General features: G+C 37.4%; 1 protein-coding gene across 1 annotated transcript in view; it reads right to left on the bottom strand.

The window, feature by feature from the left end:
• The window catches only part of LOC106881967 (haloacid dehalogenase-like hydrolase domain-containing 5), a 25,180-nt gene that overhangs the window by 1,136 nt on the left and 2,472 nt on the right, over positions 1-21,572 (bottom strand). Inside the window, exons 2-9 of the mRNA XM_052967464.1 lie at positions 16,567-16,610; positions 8,918-9,112; positions 7,803-7,915; positions 5,215-5,305; positions 3,350-3,389; positions 2,380-2,557; positions 1,735-1,780; positions 332-474 (exon numbers count right to left, since the gene is read on the bottom strand). Coding sequence (XP_052823424.1) covers positions 332-474; positions 1,735-1,780; positions 2,380-2,557; positions 3,350-3,389; positions 5,215-5,305; positions 7,803-7,915; positions 8,918-9,112; positions 16,567-16,610 — 850 coding nt within the window. The remainder of the gene's footprint in view (positions 1-331; positions 475-1,734; positions 1,781-2,379; positions 2,558-3,349; positions 3,390-5,214; positions 5,306-7,802; positions 7,916-8,917; positions 9,113-16,566; positions 16,611-21,572) is intronic.

A 21,572-nucleotide genomic window follows, 5' to 3' on the forward strand; every position in this document is an offset into this window, starting at 1 on the left:
TATATATGTATGTATGTATGTATGTATGTATGTATTTTACTTATTTTAATCACTGGACTGCAGCCATGCTGGGGCATTGCATGCACACACACTTCTTTAAAGAAGTGAGTAAGATCAGAAGTGAATAAAGATAATGCTATACTGATGATGTTAAATTGAAGCTGAAACATGTGTCCATAGCTGTCCCTTGTAATAGTGATGGTACTACTACTGATGCTAATGATGATGATCACCATAACAATGAAGACAATTATGATGGTGTTGGTGGTGGTCTGTGTGAGTGTGAGCTGTATGACAATGATAATTCAATTTGAATAGATAAATTACTTACCCGATAAAGTAAAGCTTCGTGATTGGTGTGGTGTATCCAATCTTCTCTCTGACAGTGTTCACTATATGTTCACCATAGCGGTATTGTATCTCACAAGGTTTACCAACCAGTCGGCTGTATTCTAGTTCGTTTCCAGTGATTTTCTGTAACAGATTAATAATAATAATAATAATAATAATAATAATAATAATAATAATAATAAGACCTACCAAAAACTGAGCAAATATAAAGATCTTGAAATAGAAATTAGCAAAATGTGGAATCTGAAGACGAAAACAATACCTATTGTCATAGGTGCCCTGGGAATGACAGCGAAACGGGCTGATTACTACCTAGCTCAGATACCAGGAAACCCCAAAATGGCTGAAGTTCAAAAGCTAGTGCTCATGGGAACTGCCCATATCCTACGTAAAATACTGTCTATGTGATCTCAAATTTTAAAACAAACACATAATTTTCTTATGGTTTCTTAAACATTCACTAGAACAAAACTGTACAAATCCAAATATATGGTACCCTAGGCATAACACCTACATGAACTTCTAACTTGTTGTCTCTTGAGGTCTCTGGGTGAGACTTGGATCCAACTTGTACAAATGCAAAACAAAAGTCAAACATAAAATAATAATAATAATGATGATAATAATAATAAATATGGGTTCAAATTTTGGCACAAGGCCAGCAATTTCGGGGTTGTGGCAAAGTCATTTACATTGACATCAGTGCTCAACTGATACTTATGTTATCAACACTGAAAGAATGAAAGGCAAAGTCAAGCCTGGCGGCATTTGAACTCAGAACATAGAGACGGACAAAATGTCGCTAAGCATTTTTCCTGGTGTGCTAATGCTTCTACCAGCTCGCTGACTTCATAATAATAATAATAATAATAATAATAATAATGATAATAATAATAATAATAATAATAATAAAACTTTTTACTGTAAATATAATAATAATTTCGTTTTGGGATTTGGTTTGCAAGATTCTTTTTGGCTTACAGGAGTTGACAACTATTGAAAAGGTTGCAAGATGCAATGAAAATTTTAGAAAATAAAATAAGTAAATGAGTGGAATTTTTACCGGTGAGTGTGTTAAATTATAAGGCACTAAAAGAGAATGACTCTCCCCAGACACAACAGAATATAATAATAATAATTATAAAATAACTTTTCGCTATATTTTAGTGTTTAGTGATGTTTGATAGAAAGACACATTCAAGTGACCTTTCTCTAGCAATTCATACAAATTTGCCAAATATCTTAATTTCTGGAAGTGAAGAAAAACAGATGTAAAACGATGGCAAAAAATCTCTAATTCAAGAATTGCACCCAAGACTCTAAACTGGTACACCCAGTATTGTGTAGGCTAAACAAAGTTAACAAAGATTTACTATCACTAACCTTGTAAAGTGCTTCTAAGCAAACCAGGAATGCTCCATGACCAAATCTGAGATGGAAAAAAAAACAGCAAAATTTTTATTGAAATTCCAGTCAAACATTCATCCCAAGTGAAAGCACCTGGCTCAGTGAATTAGAGCATTGGGCTCACAGTCATGAGGTAGTGAGCTTGATTCCCAGATTGGGCAGTGCATTGCGTTCTTTAGCAATGCTTTATTTCACACTGTCCAGTTCATTCGGCTGCAGAAAATGATGAGAACTCACAACAACCGTACTTAATGTAGTTCTCAGAGAGATTCAGAGTGACATGGATTGTGACAAGGCTGGAACATTGAAATACAGATACTGCTCATTTTTGCCAGCTGAGTGGATTGGAGCAGCATGGAATAAAGTGTCTTGCTCAAGGACACAGCACACTGCTGAGAATTGAATTCACAACCTTACAATTGTGAGCCGAAAACCTAACCACTTAGCCTTCACTTAGAATATTAGAATAGAAAATGGAATAAAAGAATGATATGGAATACAAGGAATAAAGTCAATGACTGTATGTAGTCTAGAAAGTATGGAATGTTGGACTTTGACAGAATTAAAGACAATATAAACCAGTAGAATGACCTAAGATAAGAAACAATGAAAGTTGGTCACCTTGGCATGTTAGCTTTGTGCATAAATGTGAGATCCATGTTGCAGGCAATGACTGGAATCTGTTCAACTTCCGTGTTGGTACTGATTGCCTGGTTAGGTTTGCCACCAGTCAGTAACAGGTCAATAATTACTTGCAAGTAGGATTCCCATTTGATGGGTTCACCGAGCAGGATAATAGCTGTAACATGGAGAACATATACAGATCTAAATGATAATAGCGGCAAAGAAAAGTTAAAGGACAATATTGTTTATATAAATTCAGAGGAGCAAATTATTCATGGTCCAGTATTCCAATACAGAGGGGTGGGGTTAACCTCAGGGAGGGAAAGACAGTGTCCATTACCCTTTTATTTATATCTTTTATGTTTTCAGGAGTTTTAAGATTAGTTGGAGGAAGGAAATTGTCCTTGACCCAGAGACCCGGTTCAAATGCTAAATAACACAGTGAATTCTACTTGAGGCACTTACAGACAAAGTGAGGATGTTTAACAGGTGACAGATTAAGTGTACAATCCAAGAAATCAAAGCACAAAAGACTTGGACCCATGAATTTTTAGTGAGTGAATTTGGTAGATGGAAACTACAGAAGCCCATTGTGTGTGCATGTGTGTGTGTGTGTGTGTCTTTGTATTTATATTCATCCTATCTCCCCCATTTGACAACCAGCCAGTGTTGACTTGTTTGCATCCCTGCAATTTAGCAGTTCAACAAACGAGACCAATAGAATAAGGACCAGATTAGAAAATAAATACAAGGGTTGATTTGTTCCACTAAACCCTTTAAGGCAATACCCCAGCATGGTCAAAGTCCTATGACTGAAACAAGTAAATGTTAAAAGATAAGAATACATTTTTTAATTACCCTACAATTAAAGAAGGTGAAACCAGAACCTGGACCTCAAAATATCAAATTTATCTAAATCCCCAATAATCACTGAAACAGTAAGCTAGAAAGAAAATATTCAACAAACCTTCAACTGGAGGGAAATCTTTCTCCACATAACCACGAGCCTGAAATAGATGATAAGTAGGTTATAACTTTAATATACTTCTATATTTAAGAGATGAGGAATTATGTACATTATTTACATTTGACGGATATTTGTCCTCATCTTGTTTGTTAGCAACAAACAAGATGAGGACAAATATCCGTCAAATGTAAATAATGTAACTTTAATACAGTTTCATTACAATATCCTAGAAGCATTCTTACAAAGAAGTTGTGCATAGATAAAGTATGAAATGAAATGAGTGGATGCAGATGTTTGGATGCTGATGAGTTAGGGTTGCTGACTGGACATTCAACCTGTTTTTTTACAGCAGTACTTTTTGGCAGTGGAGGCAAACACACACACACAGAGAAATATACACATACAGGCTGAAAGAAGGAAAGAGAGACAGACAGAAAGAGAAAGAGATAGAGGAGGAAAAAGAGAAAGGGAGAGGAGAGAGAATGAGAGATTACAATTTATTAATTGAACACATAAAGAGAAATATGTTCACACACATAAACAGAGAAAGAGAGACACAGAAAGAGAAAGAGAAATGAAGAGGGAAGACAAGAAAGAACAGAGGCAACATTAAAAAGTCTGATGTCAAATAAGTCAGCATCAAATCAGCAATGTCAAAGAGGAAGTGCCACAACAGCTGTAGCAAATCGTCTCATACCCAATAAAGAACCACAGATTATAAATTAAGATCGCTGTGTAAAAATAAGACCATGGTTTACAAAGTTAGACCACAGTTCCTAAATTCTGACTGCAGTTTCTGAAGTCAGATGACAGCTTATTAAATTGAACCACAAGCTATTAAAATTAGATCACAGTTTATAAAGTCAGACCATAATTTATGAAGGTAAACTATCGGATGTGTGTGTGTGTGTGTGTGTGTGTGTGTGTATGCGTGCGTGTGTGTACGCGCGTAGAGAAAATAATTACAAGGGAGGTAACTCTTTCTTAAATAGGTCAGAAATGGTTAATTGTTCTAGCATTAATTTTTTTGCGTCTAATTAGCTGAGATGAGTTGTGGTCATAAAGTTACATTTTCCATATTATTAATTTTATCTTTTGATTATATATATATATATATATATATATATATATATATATATACTAACTAAGTTAACACAAGTTCAGACTTTTACAGCGTTTGTGTTGTGCCCTAGGACAAAGTACTTAACTCTGCTTGTTCTGTGGAATCAGTTGTAAGAACAACTGTTCCAACAAATAAAGTAAGTTGTGGTAGGAAGGACTTTATTTAGTCATTATAAATAGTTGTTCCAAAAGCAAACGAAAAATAAAATATCTCATCCATTTTTGAGTGTTTTGTAAGAAGATAGGACTTCATTTAGTAGTATAAACAACTATTCCAAAAACTAATAAACCATCACCATGGCCAACACTAGGAAGTGTGGGGCCCAATTAGAAAATTCTCAGTAGGGCCCCCGATTTTACAAAAGCAAAAGATTGATGTTTTATGGTTTGTGTAGTAGACCAGTCCCAACCAAAAAGTGTTGAGAACCTGAGGCTCCACCATTAGCTGCAATGATATACTAAAAATTCATCATAGCATGCTCCACTCAAACATGTGCACAAGGCCCTCTCTTGGCGTGGGACTCAATTTGAACAAATCTGTCTAATTGGCTTAAAACCAGCCCTGATCATCTGATCCATGGAAGTATGGAAACAAGGAGGTTTCTTTACTGCTCAAGGAGAAAAAAAAAATAAAGTATATCTTGTCTTATCAACAGAGAAAAACTCAATCTTCAACAATGAATGAATGAATAAATAAACGATTTAAAAGACTAACATGAAGTAATACAAACAAAGATACTTACAACAGCTTTTCTGTTTTCATGGTTTACCATGTCCAAAAGTGGATAGGCATCAGTGATGTCATCTAAAAGGCAGTAGTTTGTGAAACCAAGTCTGGGTAGGGTTAAGGATAAATGTGAACGAAACAGTTATGAGATAAATATTATGTAACACAACTGTAGAGAAGTAGCTGACAGAGTGGATGGGATTATTGAGGTATCATTTCATTAGTTATGAGTCTATGAAGTTTTGTTTGTGTTTCTCTACATATTTAGCTATTTTCATTGACCTTAGTTTACCTATCATGCAAAGTTAATCATGAAAGACTTGTACCCTAAGAAGGAGTAGATTTAAATCTTATCCATTTAATACAAAAATAAAGACTCAATTAAGCACCACCCAACTATTTAATTCATGAATAAGTTTAACTGATTTTCATGACTGCCCTAGGTCAGTTGGCATTAGAGCAAGCTGAATTTTGGTGCCCTTAGATGTGTAATTCTATTTTTAATTTTTCACATGGAGAAGAAAAAAACTGTAAATGTCAAAATAAAGTGTTTATTATCACACACAAGCTAAAGAGAATGGCTCAAACACAGTAACAGTTTCAAATCTCATTAATATAAGAGAGCAAGGAGGGAAGAAGGAAAGAGACACTATATCTACATTATAAACAATGATTTCAAAAGATTTTTCTGACAAACAATGAGTGAAAGATGGCTGACAGTAATTCTAAGTTGTCAATGACAACTATAGAGATGATTATTCCTGTGAATAAATCTATTGATTTATTATTCTCTTCTCTTTCATAATGTTTGATAAACAAAATATCAAGCACATTTCATACTGATGTGTTTCTTGCAAAACAATATAGCTCTTGTACCCTTAATAATTAAGAATACACGAGTATTGTGGTTAAATGTCTTAACTGCAGAGCACTAAACTATATAGCAGGGTGGTACCTGATACAACTAAGTTACTGGAATGCCAATGGTTAAGTGTCAACACAATGGTTTCTGCACAGTGAATTATTCTTTACTAAGGCATCTACTTACATCTTGCTAGCATCATGGACATAGTAGAGTGAGCTATACAATGCAGTGGTACCTAGGCACAGTTAGCACTATTATATTGTTGATAGTTACATTTTTTAACCATTGATACAGCACAGTAAACTATACCACACTTGTGGTGTCTACCAACAGCTAGATATACTGGGGAATCAACAGATAAGTGTCTTGACTATGAACACAGTACAGTGAGCTGTACTATACTAAGATATCTACATACAGCAAGGTAAACTCTATTGTTAATAGTTAAGCAACTTGGTCGTTGACACAGTAAAGTGAACTATACCACATTGCTGTATCTACTTACTGATAGGTAGCAGTTGATGGAATCTATTTCCTGCATGTTTTCAGCGTTTATTGTACCTGTATATCTTCCATATACGAAAGCTAGTTTCCTGTTAACCTTCCTCTGATATTGCTGCACCTTTTATGTGTCCAAAGCTTACACTGGGTGCATCTTATGGAGTTTCTACCTACATCTTTTCTACAGGACCTGAAGGGATTTGTGATTTGTCTGCCTTCCCACTTACTAAGACTTTGGTTTTTGCTAGGTTAACTCTAAGGCCCTATGATTCTAGACCTTGCTTCCATACCTGGAACTTCTCTAGAGATTCAGCTATAAGAGTAAGGTCATCAGCATAGAGGAGCTCCCAGGGACAGCCTGTCTTGAATTCCTCTGTTATTGCCTGGAGGATTATGATGAACAAGAGGGGGGGGGGGGCTGAACATCAATCCTTGGTGGAACCCTACTTTCACCCTGAATTCTTCGCTGTACTCATTGCAACACTCACCTTACTGGTAACATCCCTGTACATAGCTTGTACAGTTCTCACCAACCACTTGTCTATCTCTAGTTTCTGCATTGACCACCAGATAAGAGACCCTGTCAAAGGCTTTCTCCAAGTCAACAAAGGCCAAGCACTGAGGTTTATCTTTGGCATATCAGAAATATAGCATCAATGGCGCTTCTCCCTGGCACAAGACCAAACTGCATCTCATCTAAGCTAACTCTCTCCCTATGTATATACATACACACACACACACACATATATATATATATATATATATATATATATATATATATTTGTGGGTGTGTGTGTCTGTGTTTGTCCCCACTGCCATCGCTTGATAACCATTGTTAGTGTGTTAATGTCCCTGTAACTTAGTGGTTCAGCAAAAGAGTGATAGAATAAGTACTAGCCCTTCAAAGAATAAGTCCTAGGGTTAGTTTCTTCAACTAAATCCCTTTAAGGTGGTACTCCAGCATGGCTGTAGCCAAATGACTGAAACAAGTAAAAGAATAATTACTTGACTTGTTAAAAATAGTAGGGAAATCTCCCTAAAATCAAATGCTCCCAGATTAAACAAGAGAGGCCACACTGGATAACGTAGTGCTACATATCCCTAAAATGACTGAATAATTACATCTGAAACATCTTTGACCATAGATCTATACAATCAGGGCTGGCTTGGATGAAACAACAACTTAAGGAGTAAGGAACATATGCAACACCCTGTATTACAAGGGATTAAAAGGATACTCAAGAGCAACATCTCGTACAGGTCCCTGACCCACCAAGAGTATATGCTTGTCATGCAAGTCTTCCATGATCTTCAACGGGGTTGGTGAATGTACCACCATGTCAGGTGTCACCTGAAAAAAAATAACAAAAGAAAATGGGTACATCAAAATTAGTTTAATAGGGTATAACAGTGTTTGTAACCTTCACCAACCCTATGAACAGAAATCATTAAGATAGGTTAGTGTGATTTGTGTTCTCTTTGAATTGTTCAAGTTGTGTATAATGTATGATATATGTAACAACCCTCACTTGTTTCCGAGTGAGGTATCGTTCTCCCATGTCTAGACATGGTGAAGACTGGAAATGAACAGTATAACTGTGACACTCATTGACAACAATCATATATCACAAGATGTCAAGACAAGGAGATACCAACTCACACACGTGTGTGTGTGTGTGTGTGTGTGTGTGTGTGTACACAATGAGTTTCTTTCAGTTTCCATTTACCCAATCCACTCACAAGGTTTTGGTTGACCCAGGGCTATAGTAGTAAGACTGCAGGAAGAACTGCACCCAGAACCAACTAGTTAGGAATTAAACTTCTTGACCACACAGCCATGCCTGTGCATTATACATACAATATATTTCATACATATAGTGTGTGTATTTATTCTATATACTAGCAGAGATATCCGGCGTTGCCTTTGTCACATGGAATTGAAGAATTAGACATTTCTTTTATATTTTCTCTAATGAACTGGAATACCTATGATTCGAATTTCATTAATGTAGCTCCAATTCACTCAGCTGTAAATGAGTTCCAGGAACTTAACCCTGCAATGAACTGGCACCCCATCCAGGGAGGTGGGAATACTGTAGTCTTAGTGATTTATATACCATAGAAAATGGGTTAAATTCCAGTCTTATGAGTTCAAGGACTCATGACTTGTCAGTTCAGTTTCAGCATTTACTCAAGTATCTCCATGTGTTCTGGGTCCAAAACCTACTATCAGCAAATTTACTTTTCAGTTATCCTGTGAAATCAATGAAATCAGTACAAGTAATTATCCCAGTATTTTGGGCAAGAGCAATCTTAAAATATCTGAGTGTAAAGTAGGTGAACTTGAACTTACATCAATACCAAGCCAACTTTGAATTTGGGCAGCCTTGTCAGCACTACGGTTGCAGGCATTTGTGACAAATGCCACAGGCACACGTAACTGGTGGTTCTCATCAGTTAAAAGCTTGAAAGCATTAACGGCAGCTTGTAATGGTTCAGTGCCTCTGGCAAGAACTCCATCAATGTCAAACATAACTCCGAAATCAGGCTGAAATGAAACAAAATACAAAATATAACATATTGCAGTTCAATGAACTATTATTATTCTATTATTATTATTATTATTATTATTATTATTATTATTATCATTATCATTATTGAGTGAGAGAGCAGTGCATGCCATCAAAGTGACACTGGGGTACAAATATATGAAGCCTAATATACCTATCATGACTACCCATCTGATAAGGGTACACCAGGCACATGCATCACAACCATATGTGCACAACATGGTGATATCATATCAAGATAAACTGTACGACATAACAGATGGGGCCCAGTAAGAATTTTCTTCATGTCGAGTAGCTCATCCTGCTCAAAAGGTCCCTGGATAAGGGTAGTTTAAGGATAATGGATGAAAGACCCATGTTTCCAGAGGTGATTTATAGAAACCCCAAAGAATTCCTCTCAACACATGGCTATGATGCTCCCCCACTACTTCTGCTTGTAATCAGAGATGCACGTATCATCAACCACTAAGGACATGCTCAACTGGTTATGCTCAAGCAACTGACTAGTAAATTTGTGGTATTGAGCAGAATATTTGCTATAGCCCATCTTTTATAACAAGACAAAACAATGTACATGATAACACTTCCAATCAGTTAAGATCAAAAGCCAGGAGAGCCACTGCCTGGTACTGCATAAGGGCATTTATTAGCATTAAGGCGGTGAGCAGGCAGAAGCATTAGCACACTGGGAAGAATGCTTAGCAGTATTTCATCCATTTTCTATTCTGAGCTCAAATTTCTGCCGAGGTTGACTTGGCCTTTCATCCTTTCAGGGTTGATAAAATAGGTTCCAGTTGAGCACCTTCGATATTTTTAGCCCCTTCAAAATTTCAAACCTTGTGCCTATAGTAGAAGGGATTATTATTATTATTATTATTATTATGGTAGCATAATGCGGTGAGCTGGCAGAATTATTAGCATGCTGCGCAAAATGCTTAGTGGTGTTTTGTCTGTCATCACGTTCTGAGTTCAAATGCTGCTGGCTTGGATTTTGCCTTTTATCCTTTCGGGATCGATAAATTAAGTACCAGTTACATACGAGAGTCGATGTAATTGACTGGTTCCTGCCTCAAAAATGTCAGGCCTTGTGCCTATAGTAGAAAGGATTATAATTATGGTAGCAAGCTGGCAGAAGGGTTAGCATGCCAGGCAAAATGCTAAGTGGCATTTCGCCTGTCTGTGCGTTCTGAGTTCAAATTCCACCAAGTTCGACTTTGCCTTTCATCCTTTCAGGGTCAATAGAATAAGTACCAGTTGAGCACTGAGGCCGATGTAATAGACTAGCCTTCTTCCCCCAAAATTTCAGGCCTTATGCTTATTGTATGCAGGATTATTATTAGTGTTATCAAGGCAGCAAGCTGGCAGAATAGTTACCATTCTGAACAAAATGCTTAGTGGTATTTCTTCAGGCTTTACAAAATGTCAGAGAAGCTTGAATGTTTTTAGTGTACTGCATTCACATATGTGTATTTTGGGGGTCAAAGTACAATGCACATGTCCATCTCTGTTTCAAAATAATTTTAATAGTCGTTTACTGGTTTCAAATTTTCAGGGGAGGGTATAAGTCGATTATATCGATTCTCAAGTACTCAACTGGTACTTATTTTATCGACCTCGGCTGAATTTCAACTTAGAACGTAAAGACGAACGAAATGCTTGAGCATTTTTGTCCAACGTCCAACGATTCTGTCAGCTCACCGTCTTATAAATAGTCGTTTATTAAAAATAGCATTTTCTGCTATAGCCACAAAGCTAGAATATGTTTACTGTTTTTTTGTTTTTTTTTTATGCGGGTGGTTATGACGGAATCTAGTTGATTACAGCGATCCTAGTACTCAACCAGAATTCATTTTACCGAACCAGAAAGACACAGTCGACCTCGGCGGACTTGGAACACTGAGCGTAAAGCTGGAATAAAATGCCTCTAAGCATTTTAGCCGGTCTGCTAACGACTCTGCCAGCATGTCGTTTTCCGTTCATCAAAAATAAAAATAAAGCATTTAAGAGGCTAATTATGTACAGTAATACTTTCAGCATTTTATTCCGTGAGTCATATATCGAGGAAAATGTTGAAAATAGCTAGCTTCATGTCCCCTTACATTCAGAAGCATTAAAGAAAGCATCATTGATATACTGAGGGAAGAATTTCTTTGACTATACTCCTTCGCCAGTGTGTGGTCTTGCGGCTATCATTGCTAGCATTTGTTAATACTAGTTATAAAGAAGGCAGCGAGCTGACAGAATCGTTAGCATGCCGGCCAAAATGTTTAACGGCATTTCGTCCGTCTTTAAGTTCTGAGTTCAAATTCCGCAGAGGTCGACTTTCTCTTTCATCCTTTCGGGATCGACAAAATAAGTACCAGTTGAACATTGGGATCGATGTAATCGACTATGCCCCTCCCCCGAAACTTGAGCCAAAATTTGAATCCAGTAATTTGTTATGAAGACGGAGGAATAGTATAAAGGGAGAGTACTATACAAATAAGATGTGGTATGCAGTTGTCTCCCTTAGCCTATGTTCAACTCTTATCTAACGTTGCCTTTTCCAGTTCATCCATCCAGAGTCACTAAATACGACAAATAAAAAAGATCGGTTGACTGGATAGCTTGTAGTGCTGATTATTCTGAGTTCGAATTCTGACTTTATCTTTCACAACAATTGGGTCTGATTAAGTTTTTTTTTTTGTTTTCAAATAAAAGCAATTCAATCTACAATACATGCTAGTGTGAGAAATCAGTATACCCCCTACCCGGACATATAATTTGGGTGTGCAGCATAAAACCTGCATACCCACCAAACATGGTAAATTTTCTCTATAATGATTCAGTTCTTGTACTAATCATGAGAAGGCATCAAATTGGCGGAGTCATTAGAACGGTCATGTAGATTGTTTTGCAGTATTCGTTCCAGCATTCTGAGTTCAAATACTGTCGAGATCAACATTACATTTCATCCATCCAGAGTCAATAAAGTATCACACTCTGTATTGAGTTTGATTTTTTCTTTCTATGAAAAATTGGCAAAAATTACGATAAGTGTGCCAAGCAGGTGTCGTAATGTGAACTAGTTGTAATTTGTTCTCACATTTAATAATACACACTTCGAAAAACAAAGACTAAATCAGGTTGAAGCCGAATTGACGACAGAAATAACAAAGTCCGTATGTTCATATTTATGCCAGAATAATAGTAAGTTCAGTACAGTAACAAATTCAGTGGCACCACCAAACGCCACATTACTAAAATTACTAAAATAGCTACCAGTGTAACAAGTGGGAGAAGCCCCAGGTATTAAAGTCAACAAGCTGGTTGGAATTCCCAACTAAAACGAAAAGGTTAATTTCTTTTGTACTGCCCATGCTCTAAAGCTGACGTTTTTAATTGTTATATTGCATGTGGGTCTTCAGGAGTACTATGATTTTTTTTTTAGAGGATTCGAAAAAGATCGGGGTATTTAGAAAACTTGTTTCTAATGCTAGTGTATTATTCCTCGGTGGAAAAGTACAATGTATGTGCCCATGTTTGTTTAAAAATAATTTTAATATAAAGTTTTCTTTTTTTTTATATATATATAATAGAATTTTTTTTTAAATTAATTATTCAAAGAGCCGTGTTTGGCAAAAGCTTGAAAATCGTTGCTCTTAAGCAAAGTGTAAAACGTTACAAATTTTCGTAATGATTTATCACTTTATGCTTAAATAAAGAAATAATACACAGTGATCTTAAAATACTTTTTAAAATACAATCACATCACAGTAAAAATCCTTCACTATTTAGCATTTAAAATGGCTAATGCGGCCAAAATATTCCCTCCAGTTTACATTCAAACTGACCAGATCCAGGCTCTCACACCTACCCTACAATGTTATTCTAAAAATAAACAACCACATCATCGAAATCTCTAAGATATGAGGTAATGCATGATTAATTCAAAACAATGTGAATAGATAAGCATGGCGAAGGTAAATAATATGGACATCCGGTGTTTAGGGTTAGGGTTGGGGCTTAGGATTAGGGTTAGGGTTACGCCGAATTCTTTGCCTCCGCCAATAAGCATTACGTTTGATAGATTAATTTGAACGCTAAGGGGTTAAATTGGGATTGAACCAACAGCAGCGTTTTTATTTTTTTGTTTCCTAATTAATTATCAAACTTCTATCGTTGTGGTGGTGGATGCGCGTGCGTGTGTGTGTGGTTTGTGAAGGTAGGTTGCGTGAGAAATCTGTGAAGACAACCTAAATTTTATCTGTTCTCCCTGATTAGCAATCATATGATACCACGTCAGAAGGACGGACATGGTAACTAATATTCTAACAAGAGATAAAGCATCATCCTGTCTAAATTACTAAAAAGAAAAGATGATGTTATCATGTGTCTCCAATCATTGTGTGCAGCTAACGCAATCTTCTAAACACATGCTCGACACATGATCTCGGCGTGCTGTTCTTTTCCACTGAATAGTACCGTTGTTCTGTGAGGAGTCCCGTCGTTGAGTGATTTCCACTGTAAACAATGCTGGACAGTCATCAAGGCAACAGCAGTCGATAGCAACAACAGCAAATCTTACACTTCAACCCGGTTTCTGACACTAACATGCACTTCACCTACTTCGTTTCTTAATCGTTTTGTAGCTAGATATTTAAGTAACATACCATTGAATGAGTGGTGAGTGACGGGGAAAGTAAGTGGACAAACAACGTTAGTATAGCTTCAGCTGGAAGCTTGGCAACTGTCTGCTACTTAGGATACAAATTGAACATGCGATTTACTCCCAATATGACTCTAATTATGTCCATTGACAAAGGGTCAGAAATGTTCAGTCAAATTTGTGCTTGATTATTGAATAATAACAAAGCACCAAGTGTGAGTGGTGAGTGACGGGAAGGAGTAAGTGGATAAACAACGGTAGGACTTCTTCAGCTAGGAGCTTGGCAACCGTCGGCTACTCAAGACGCAAGCTGAACGCGCGAATTAAAGGGTTACAATTGTTCGGTCAAATTTGTGTTTGATCATTAAATAATAACAAAACACTAAGTGTGAGTGGTAAGAGGCGAGGTAGGAATAAGTGGGCCAAATGACGGCAGGACGACTTCAGTTGGAGGCTTGGCCACGGTCTGCTAATCGGGTGGCAGACGATTTATTCCTAACAATACTCTAGGTATGTACAGTTACAAAGGGTCAGAAATGTCCACTCAAATCTGTCAAAGACTTCAGTCTAAGACTAACATTTTATGGATGGATTATTATTATACACAAGCCACCACACGCGCACGCATGCACATATACGTTGACTGGTACACAGAATCAGAATCTTGATATACAGGTTAGTGAGTAAGCCCAGGCAACTGTTGGACTGGGTTCTAAGAATGGAAATTCTCAGATCAGTCTATTATGGGCTCCATATGGTGAGGTAAACTGAGATTATGTAGAATAAGATATTCTGTTCAGAAATTGATGCCAAGGGTGGATTTGAACTCATCTACTGAGAAATACTCCAGATGCATATATCTATGTGTGTGTTTGTGTATGTATAAATATTTACACGCACACAGACATGCAATGGGTTTCTGTACAATTTCCTTCAACAAAACTTCACTCAAAAGCCATTTGTCAACCCAAGGACATAAAAGACATTTGGTCAAAGAGCCCCACAGGGGAATTGAACCCAGAATCATATGATTGCAAAGTGAACTTTTAACTATATGCACATGCTTGTATGTGTAAGAGTGTGTGTGTATGTATGTATGTATGTATGTATGTATGTATGTATAGATAGATAGATAGATAGATAGATAGATAGATAGATAGATAGATAGATATGACAATGAAAGAGGTGCACTGCTCGCCAGCAAGCTATGATATGTTGTGGCATTCATATTTTTCTCATAAAATTAGTTAGGTAACTGAGGTGAAATTGGAGAACTTATCTCCTTAAATTTATAGCCATAGCCCATAATATTAATCCCTATTGCATGCATTGCTCAAAGACATTATTTCTGTTGCCTATTTCCTTTATTTTGACCTTGATGGCACCTTACTGATTAGAGGACATATTTAGAGTTGAGAGGCTTGTTTAAATAATACAGTTTAAGTAGAATTCAGAGGATAGTTTAAGTGATACAGCTTAAGTAGACTTTAGAGAAATCACTTATCGTTTCCGATGTGTATTTTTATATTTCATGTGAAGCAGTAGGAGATCAAATCACAAGTAGGGAGTGAATGAGTAGCTGTGGGGGGAATTAAGAAGAGACAAAGTTTCTATTATTCTCTCTGACTATATAGTTAAGGCATTGTTTCCAGCTCTCTCTCTCTCTCTTTTTTCTCTATCATTCACACCCACCCATACACACACATATATTTTACTTATTCATAGAGGGAAAATACTTGTGGGGAAAAAGGACAAAAGACAGAAATAGAGCAAGAAATTGGGGTTAGGTAAAGAAACAGGGAAAGAGAAGATGCATTGGACAATTCAGTCCCTAACATGTAAAAAACAAGAAAGAAAAAGAAACAGGATGGCCATGATTGGAATGCCTTTGTTCACAAATCTATTCAATCACAGCTGATCTGGAGCTAAATAAAATCATCATCATCATCACCATCACTTAATGTCTGTTTTCCATGCTGGCAAGAGTGGGACGGTTTGACAGGAGCTGCCCAGCCAGAGAGTTGTCCAGGTTCCAAATGTCAGTTTTGGCATGGTTTCTACAACCGGATGCCCTTCTTAATACCAACCACTTTACAGAAGGTACTGGGTTTTTTTTTATGTGGCACCAGCACATGTGCCTTTATGTGGCACCAGCACAGGTGCTTTTATGTGGAACCAGAATGAGTGCTTTTGTGTGGCACTAGCATGGGTGCATGTAGTGGGATTGTCCGAGGTGTATCTACATGGCGCCAGCGTGTGTGATTCTATGTGGCACTGGCAGGGATGCTAATTCCTGATTAGTGTGTGAATGTCAGTAAGAGAGAGAGAGAGAGAGAGAGAGAGAGAGAGAGAGAGAGAGAGAGAGAGAGAGAGAGAGAGAGAGAGAGAGAGAGAGAGAGAGAGAGAGGAAGAGATATATAGAGAGGGAGCTACATTTGTGTGGTATTTAACTCTAAATAAGCCCAGATCAACTTGATCTATGATCAGAGGTGTTTCAATTTTGACCATCCTGTCTTTTAGTAGATCAGGAGCAAATTATCTTTCTTTATTTCAGACAGTAGAATGTGATTTGAAGCAAAATTGGACACTGCTTCTAACTAGTCACACAACCACAAAGTGGCTGCTCATTATCTCAAGAGTGAAATAATTGGCTAAGTCCTTTCTATTGAAAATTTCAACTATTATGGTATACTACCTACCCAAACCATTGAACCATGTGTATCAACCAATGAATAGTGGTAATGAAGAAGATGGGGTTTTGAATGCTCAATGCAAGATACTTACTTCTTCCTGGATGTATACGTCATCATGGTCATCTTCATCGATATCTACAAAGTAATAAAACAATTAATAATAATAATAATAATAATAATAATAATACTGTTTTCTTTATTATTGGGGACAGTACAATACAATGTGGTGTTACATAAAAGGCATGTGAAAAGTAAAAAAACTATAGAAAATATAAATTTTAACAGTGAATGATTCCCCAAAAGAGGGAGACTCCCTAAGGTCGCTTGTGGAAACCTCACAAAACCAAGAAGGCCTGACCACTGGAGCAAGTGTCCTCTTTACATCGTCAACAGGTGCATGTAAAGAGTAGGCCCATTCACTATTCTTTGCCACATTCACCAGTTTTACAACAAAATTGCTGGGAGGCAGCACTTTTCCCTCTACCTTTACTTTCCTTTTCAAGTGGAAGTTCGAAAAGTTGATGAGGGTTTGGCTAAAGAAGAAAGTTTCTATCCTTCTGAAACATTGATATTTCACTAATGTGACACAGACATATTGTTATGAGACAAACAATGTTGTAACATATTAACAAGATCATGGCATTAAGGGTATCATAACAGAAGTTATACTGGGATACACTTGGCCTGGGTATGACTTTAACCCTTTAGCATTTAAACCAGCCAGATCTGGCCCAAATATTCTATTTGTTTTATGTCTGAACAAGTCAGTTTTGTCCTCTCACACCTACCCTACAATGTCATTCTGAAAATATTACAATCACATCATTGAAATTTCAAGGATGTAAGACGATACAGGATTAATTAAAAACAATGTGAATGAATAAGTATTACATTTGACAGAATAATCCGAATACTAAAGGGTTAAACTACATCTGGAAGTAGGGCCCTGGTTTGGGAGTCTCGGGTTTTGAGGAGTGTGGAACTACCTCTTAGCCACTAGTGTTTCCAGGTCTGGAGAAGTAGCATTTGTCGAGGTCCCAGTTATGGATTAATTAGCATATTAGGGCTTCTTTGCTTGTCCATGAGAAGACCGGAACCAGCAGACTTTGCAGAAGAAGCCTTCATGGTTCAACAGGGGGAAGGTGGAAGGTTAGCTGTAGCAATGCATTGTGGAGTGCAGAGTGCAAGATGGGGCAAATAAGACCTGTTGGTCATCCACTACCTCTGTCTCCATTCCCTGTCGGCTTGACCTAGCCTTGCCATTGGACTGAAGTTGGTCATGGACAAGGCAGTGGTTCCCAAAGTGGGTGGTATTGCCTCCCTGGCGGTAGTGGAAAGTTCCAAGAAGGGTGTTGAAGAAAAGTAGGGCGATAATGGGATAGCGATTCATGTAAAAAGTGGGGTGATAATGGGGTAGCGATTTATGTAAAAACAACAAAATAATGGGTTCATTAGGTTAAGTGTGCGAGCGAGTGCATGTGTGTGTGTGTGTGTGTGTGTGTGTGTGTGTGTGTGTGTGTGTGTGTGTGTGTGTGTGTGTGTGTGTGTGTGTGTGTGTGTGTGTGTGTGTGTGTGTGTGTGTGTGTGTAAAGGTGGTGATGGTGGCGACAGGGCAATGAGCTTGGCCTGCTCTCTGTATTTACTGATGTTCTACTTATTGTATTGGACGCAGAAAGATTTGAACTCATAACATTCGCAAATATAGGACAGTTACGTAACGTAAGAAGATAAGAGGCGGGGATGAGGAGTAATGAAGAGAGGGTAGTAGGAAGATAAGAAAGAGAGGGGGAGGAGGTAGAGTTGAAGAAGGAAAGACGAGCGTTACGAAGGAAGGGAGTAGAAAGGTGAGAGTGAGTTAGGAAGACGGGAAAGTGGGATTATGAGAAAGAGTTAGATAAGAGACAAAACGATGGGGTTGATAAGATGATATAAGAGGGTCGATGAGTTGCGCAGCAGGGGCGTAGAAAGATGAGAAAGAAAGGGAGAGAGATAAGGGAAGAATAGAGAGATAAGATAGAGGAAGGAGAGGAATATGGTAATGAAGGGATAGGAGAATTGAGGTATCGGGTAGGGACTGGTCGGCATGAAGATTGTTTACGACGTAATGTCATTAATAGATGTAGCAGTGTATTATGTATTTGTATGCAGTGCGTGTGTACCTATATATAAGTATAATTATGTATGTCGCGTACAACAGCTGACTGCAAGAAACACCCGGCTTCAAATAACAAGCTAACTACATCACGGCACACGAGTTACATTAAAGTACACTAGAGTGCAACTAACTATATAGGTTTACCTCAACTTACGTAGTTTCGAGTTAACGTTTTTTGTTGTTGTTTTTTTTCCCCGACTTAACGTCATTTTAAAGAAATAAACCTCAACTCCCTTGGATTTATGAGACTTCGCGTTGGTCATAGTTAACATATTTAGAAACAAAAATAAAAATTCCTAGAAGACCACCAACACTGAAGTGGAACGTCAAATGAAATACATGTAAAAATATGTACAAACTATTTATTTAAAAAGTTTATAAGTTTTTTTTAATGCTTTTTCGTGTTACGTCATTTTTCGAGTAACATCGAAAGTCTTGGAACTAATTTCCGACATAAATTGAGGTATACCTTTGCCGAGGTACAGCAGAGTGAACTATGATGCACTAGCGCTGATTGCATTCTTAATGCATTTACTAGAGCTGTCATTGTTATTTAACCTTAGATCAACCCTGGTCGAGATATTCCAGTCGTGACCATCCCATATTTATTTTCCAGTTAGTCTATTGAGAAAGAACTAAATTATTCACTGTATCTTTTCGTTTTTTTTTTAAGACGTTATACTGTGGCTTGAAGAAGATTTAGCTGCTATTTCTAGCAAGTTGATGACAGTGGTGGCAGTAGAGGTGTTTTTATTATTCAATCTCATGTCAGCCTTGATCGAGCAGACTTATGATCACAAGTGTCCCAGCTATAACCGTCCAGTGTTTCCATATATCCCCAGTGTCTCTTCATTTTTAAGACGGGAGAGTGTATCTAAAGGATTTTGGCTGCTATTTCTAACAGGACAAGTGATCACATAGATGCTCCGTGATGCTGTTTATCCAGAGGTCGACCCTAATCAAGCAAACCTATAATCAAAAGCATTCCAGTCGTGACAATCACGTCTTTTTCCTATGTGGGCCACCTGTCGCTGACGTCCGCCGTGCAGCGAACCCAGAATTTTATTATCCAATGAGTTGTTATTCCAAGACGGTGTGATGTCAAATAAAGGAGATTTGGCTGCTATTTCTAGCATTTGAAGCAACAATGCAGCAACTCTCTCATCACGTCCTTGCTGTTACTGTCTTGTTGTTGTTGTTATTATTATTATTATTATTATTATTATTAAGGCAGAGAGGGCGGCGAGCTGGCAGAATCGTTAGCACGCCGGGCGTCATGCTCAGCGGCATCTAGTCTGTCTTCACGTTCTGAGTTCAAATTCCACCGCGGTCGACTTTGATTTCAAGGTCGATAAAATAAGTACCAGTTGAACACTGGGTCGATGTAGTCGACTCATCCCCACCTCCCCCAAACTGCTCTTGTGGCAAAAATATTTGAAATTATTATTATTAGTAGTAGTAGTCGTAGTAGTAGTAGTAGTCGTAGTAGTAGTAGTAGTAGGCCCCAGATCAATCCTGATCCAGTTGACCTACGATCAAGTATGTTCCAGCCGTGCTTATTCTATTTTTCAATTGGACATAAATGTATCTCAGACTACAATATATAATATACCCTTCATTTATTATTATTATCATTATTTAAGATACTCAGGGTGGAATTTTGAAGAGGGCGTTTGGGGATTTGACTGTTCTTATTCAGCTACCAGATCAACACCTTCCAGCCAGGACACTTGACCTTTTTCAGTCATACATATATAAAGGACTACGATATTCTGCAAGCCATTCTCTTTTTTTCCTGTTTCTTACTTTTTTTTTTAAAGAGAATACAAGTGTGATATGAGGGAGAAACTATCCCGTCACCACCACCACAACCACCACCACCACCACAATCACTACTACTACTACTACTACTACTACTACTATCACAGTGGAGGTTAAAATAACTTAGACACCCTAATTGGCGAGGGGTTTGTAACTAAACTGCATCAGCAAAAAAAGGTGAATGTCTTGTTTATGTTTTCACGAACAAAAGTTACAACCATAAGAGTAATAACAACAATAACAAGTTGAGAAATAACAACAACAAAAAAAACGGTGAAAGCGATAACTTATGGAACAGAAAAGTAGGACAAGTGTAAAATGTAGTAAACAACATTCTCACACACTCACATATATACATACATATATGTATGTATACACCCACCCACATACGAGTGCACATACACTCACACATATATCTATATAGGATATATATATATATATATATATATATATATATACACACACGCATACGCATTATACACATACATATATATGTATACAAACATATACATACACGCACGAGCGCGCATGCACATATACATATATATAAACACCTATATATAAACACATCGATGAATGTAAGAATAGCTACAACAAATTTACTTTTTATCGTAATTGTTTCATCGAAGAGGGAGTCTTTGGATCCGCTAGTAAACACATTCTAGCCAATCGTGCAATTAGTTCTTCCACCAACACCAACACTACCACCCCGCAAGTGACATGGTTCCATTCCATCTGTTTACCATAATTTTGGTAAACATGTTCCAAACCTAGCATATGACGTAAACGACCTCTTTAACCTATTGTTTTAATTGTTTTGCACCAGGCCGTACCTGATCATCGAACATACATTGCCACTCTGCTTTCTATTTAAAGACAGCATGATTTTTACATTTTTAACTTATTTTAGTCATTGGACTGTGACCATGCTGATTTTCGGTCGAACAAATCAACTCTAGTATTTATTGTTACTATTATTATTAAGTCTGGTGTTATCAGACCCTTTTGCAGAACCGCTACATTACAGAACCGTAAACAAACGAACACCTGTTGTCAAGCGGCAGAGGCGGACAAACAGCACAGACACACGCGCGCGTATATATACATACATATATATATAT

Source organism: Octopus bimaculoides, chromosome 4 (assembly GCF_001194135.2).
Source record: "Octopus bimaculoides isolate UCB-OBI-ISO-001 chromosome 4, ASM119413v2, whole genome shotgun sequence".
Classification (NCBI taxonomy): Eukaryota; Metazoa; Mollusca; class Cephalopoda; order Octopoda; family Octopodidae; genus Octopus; species Octopus bimaculoides.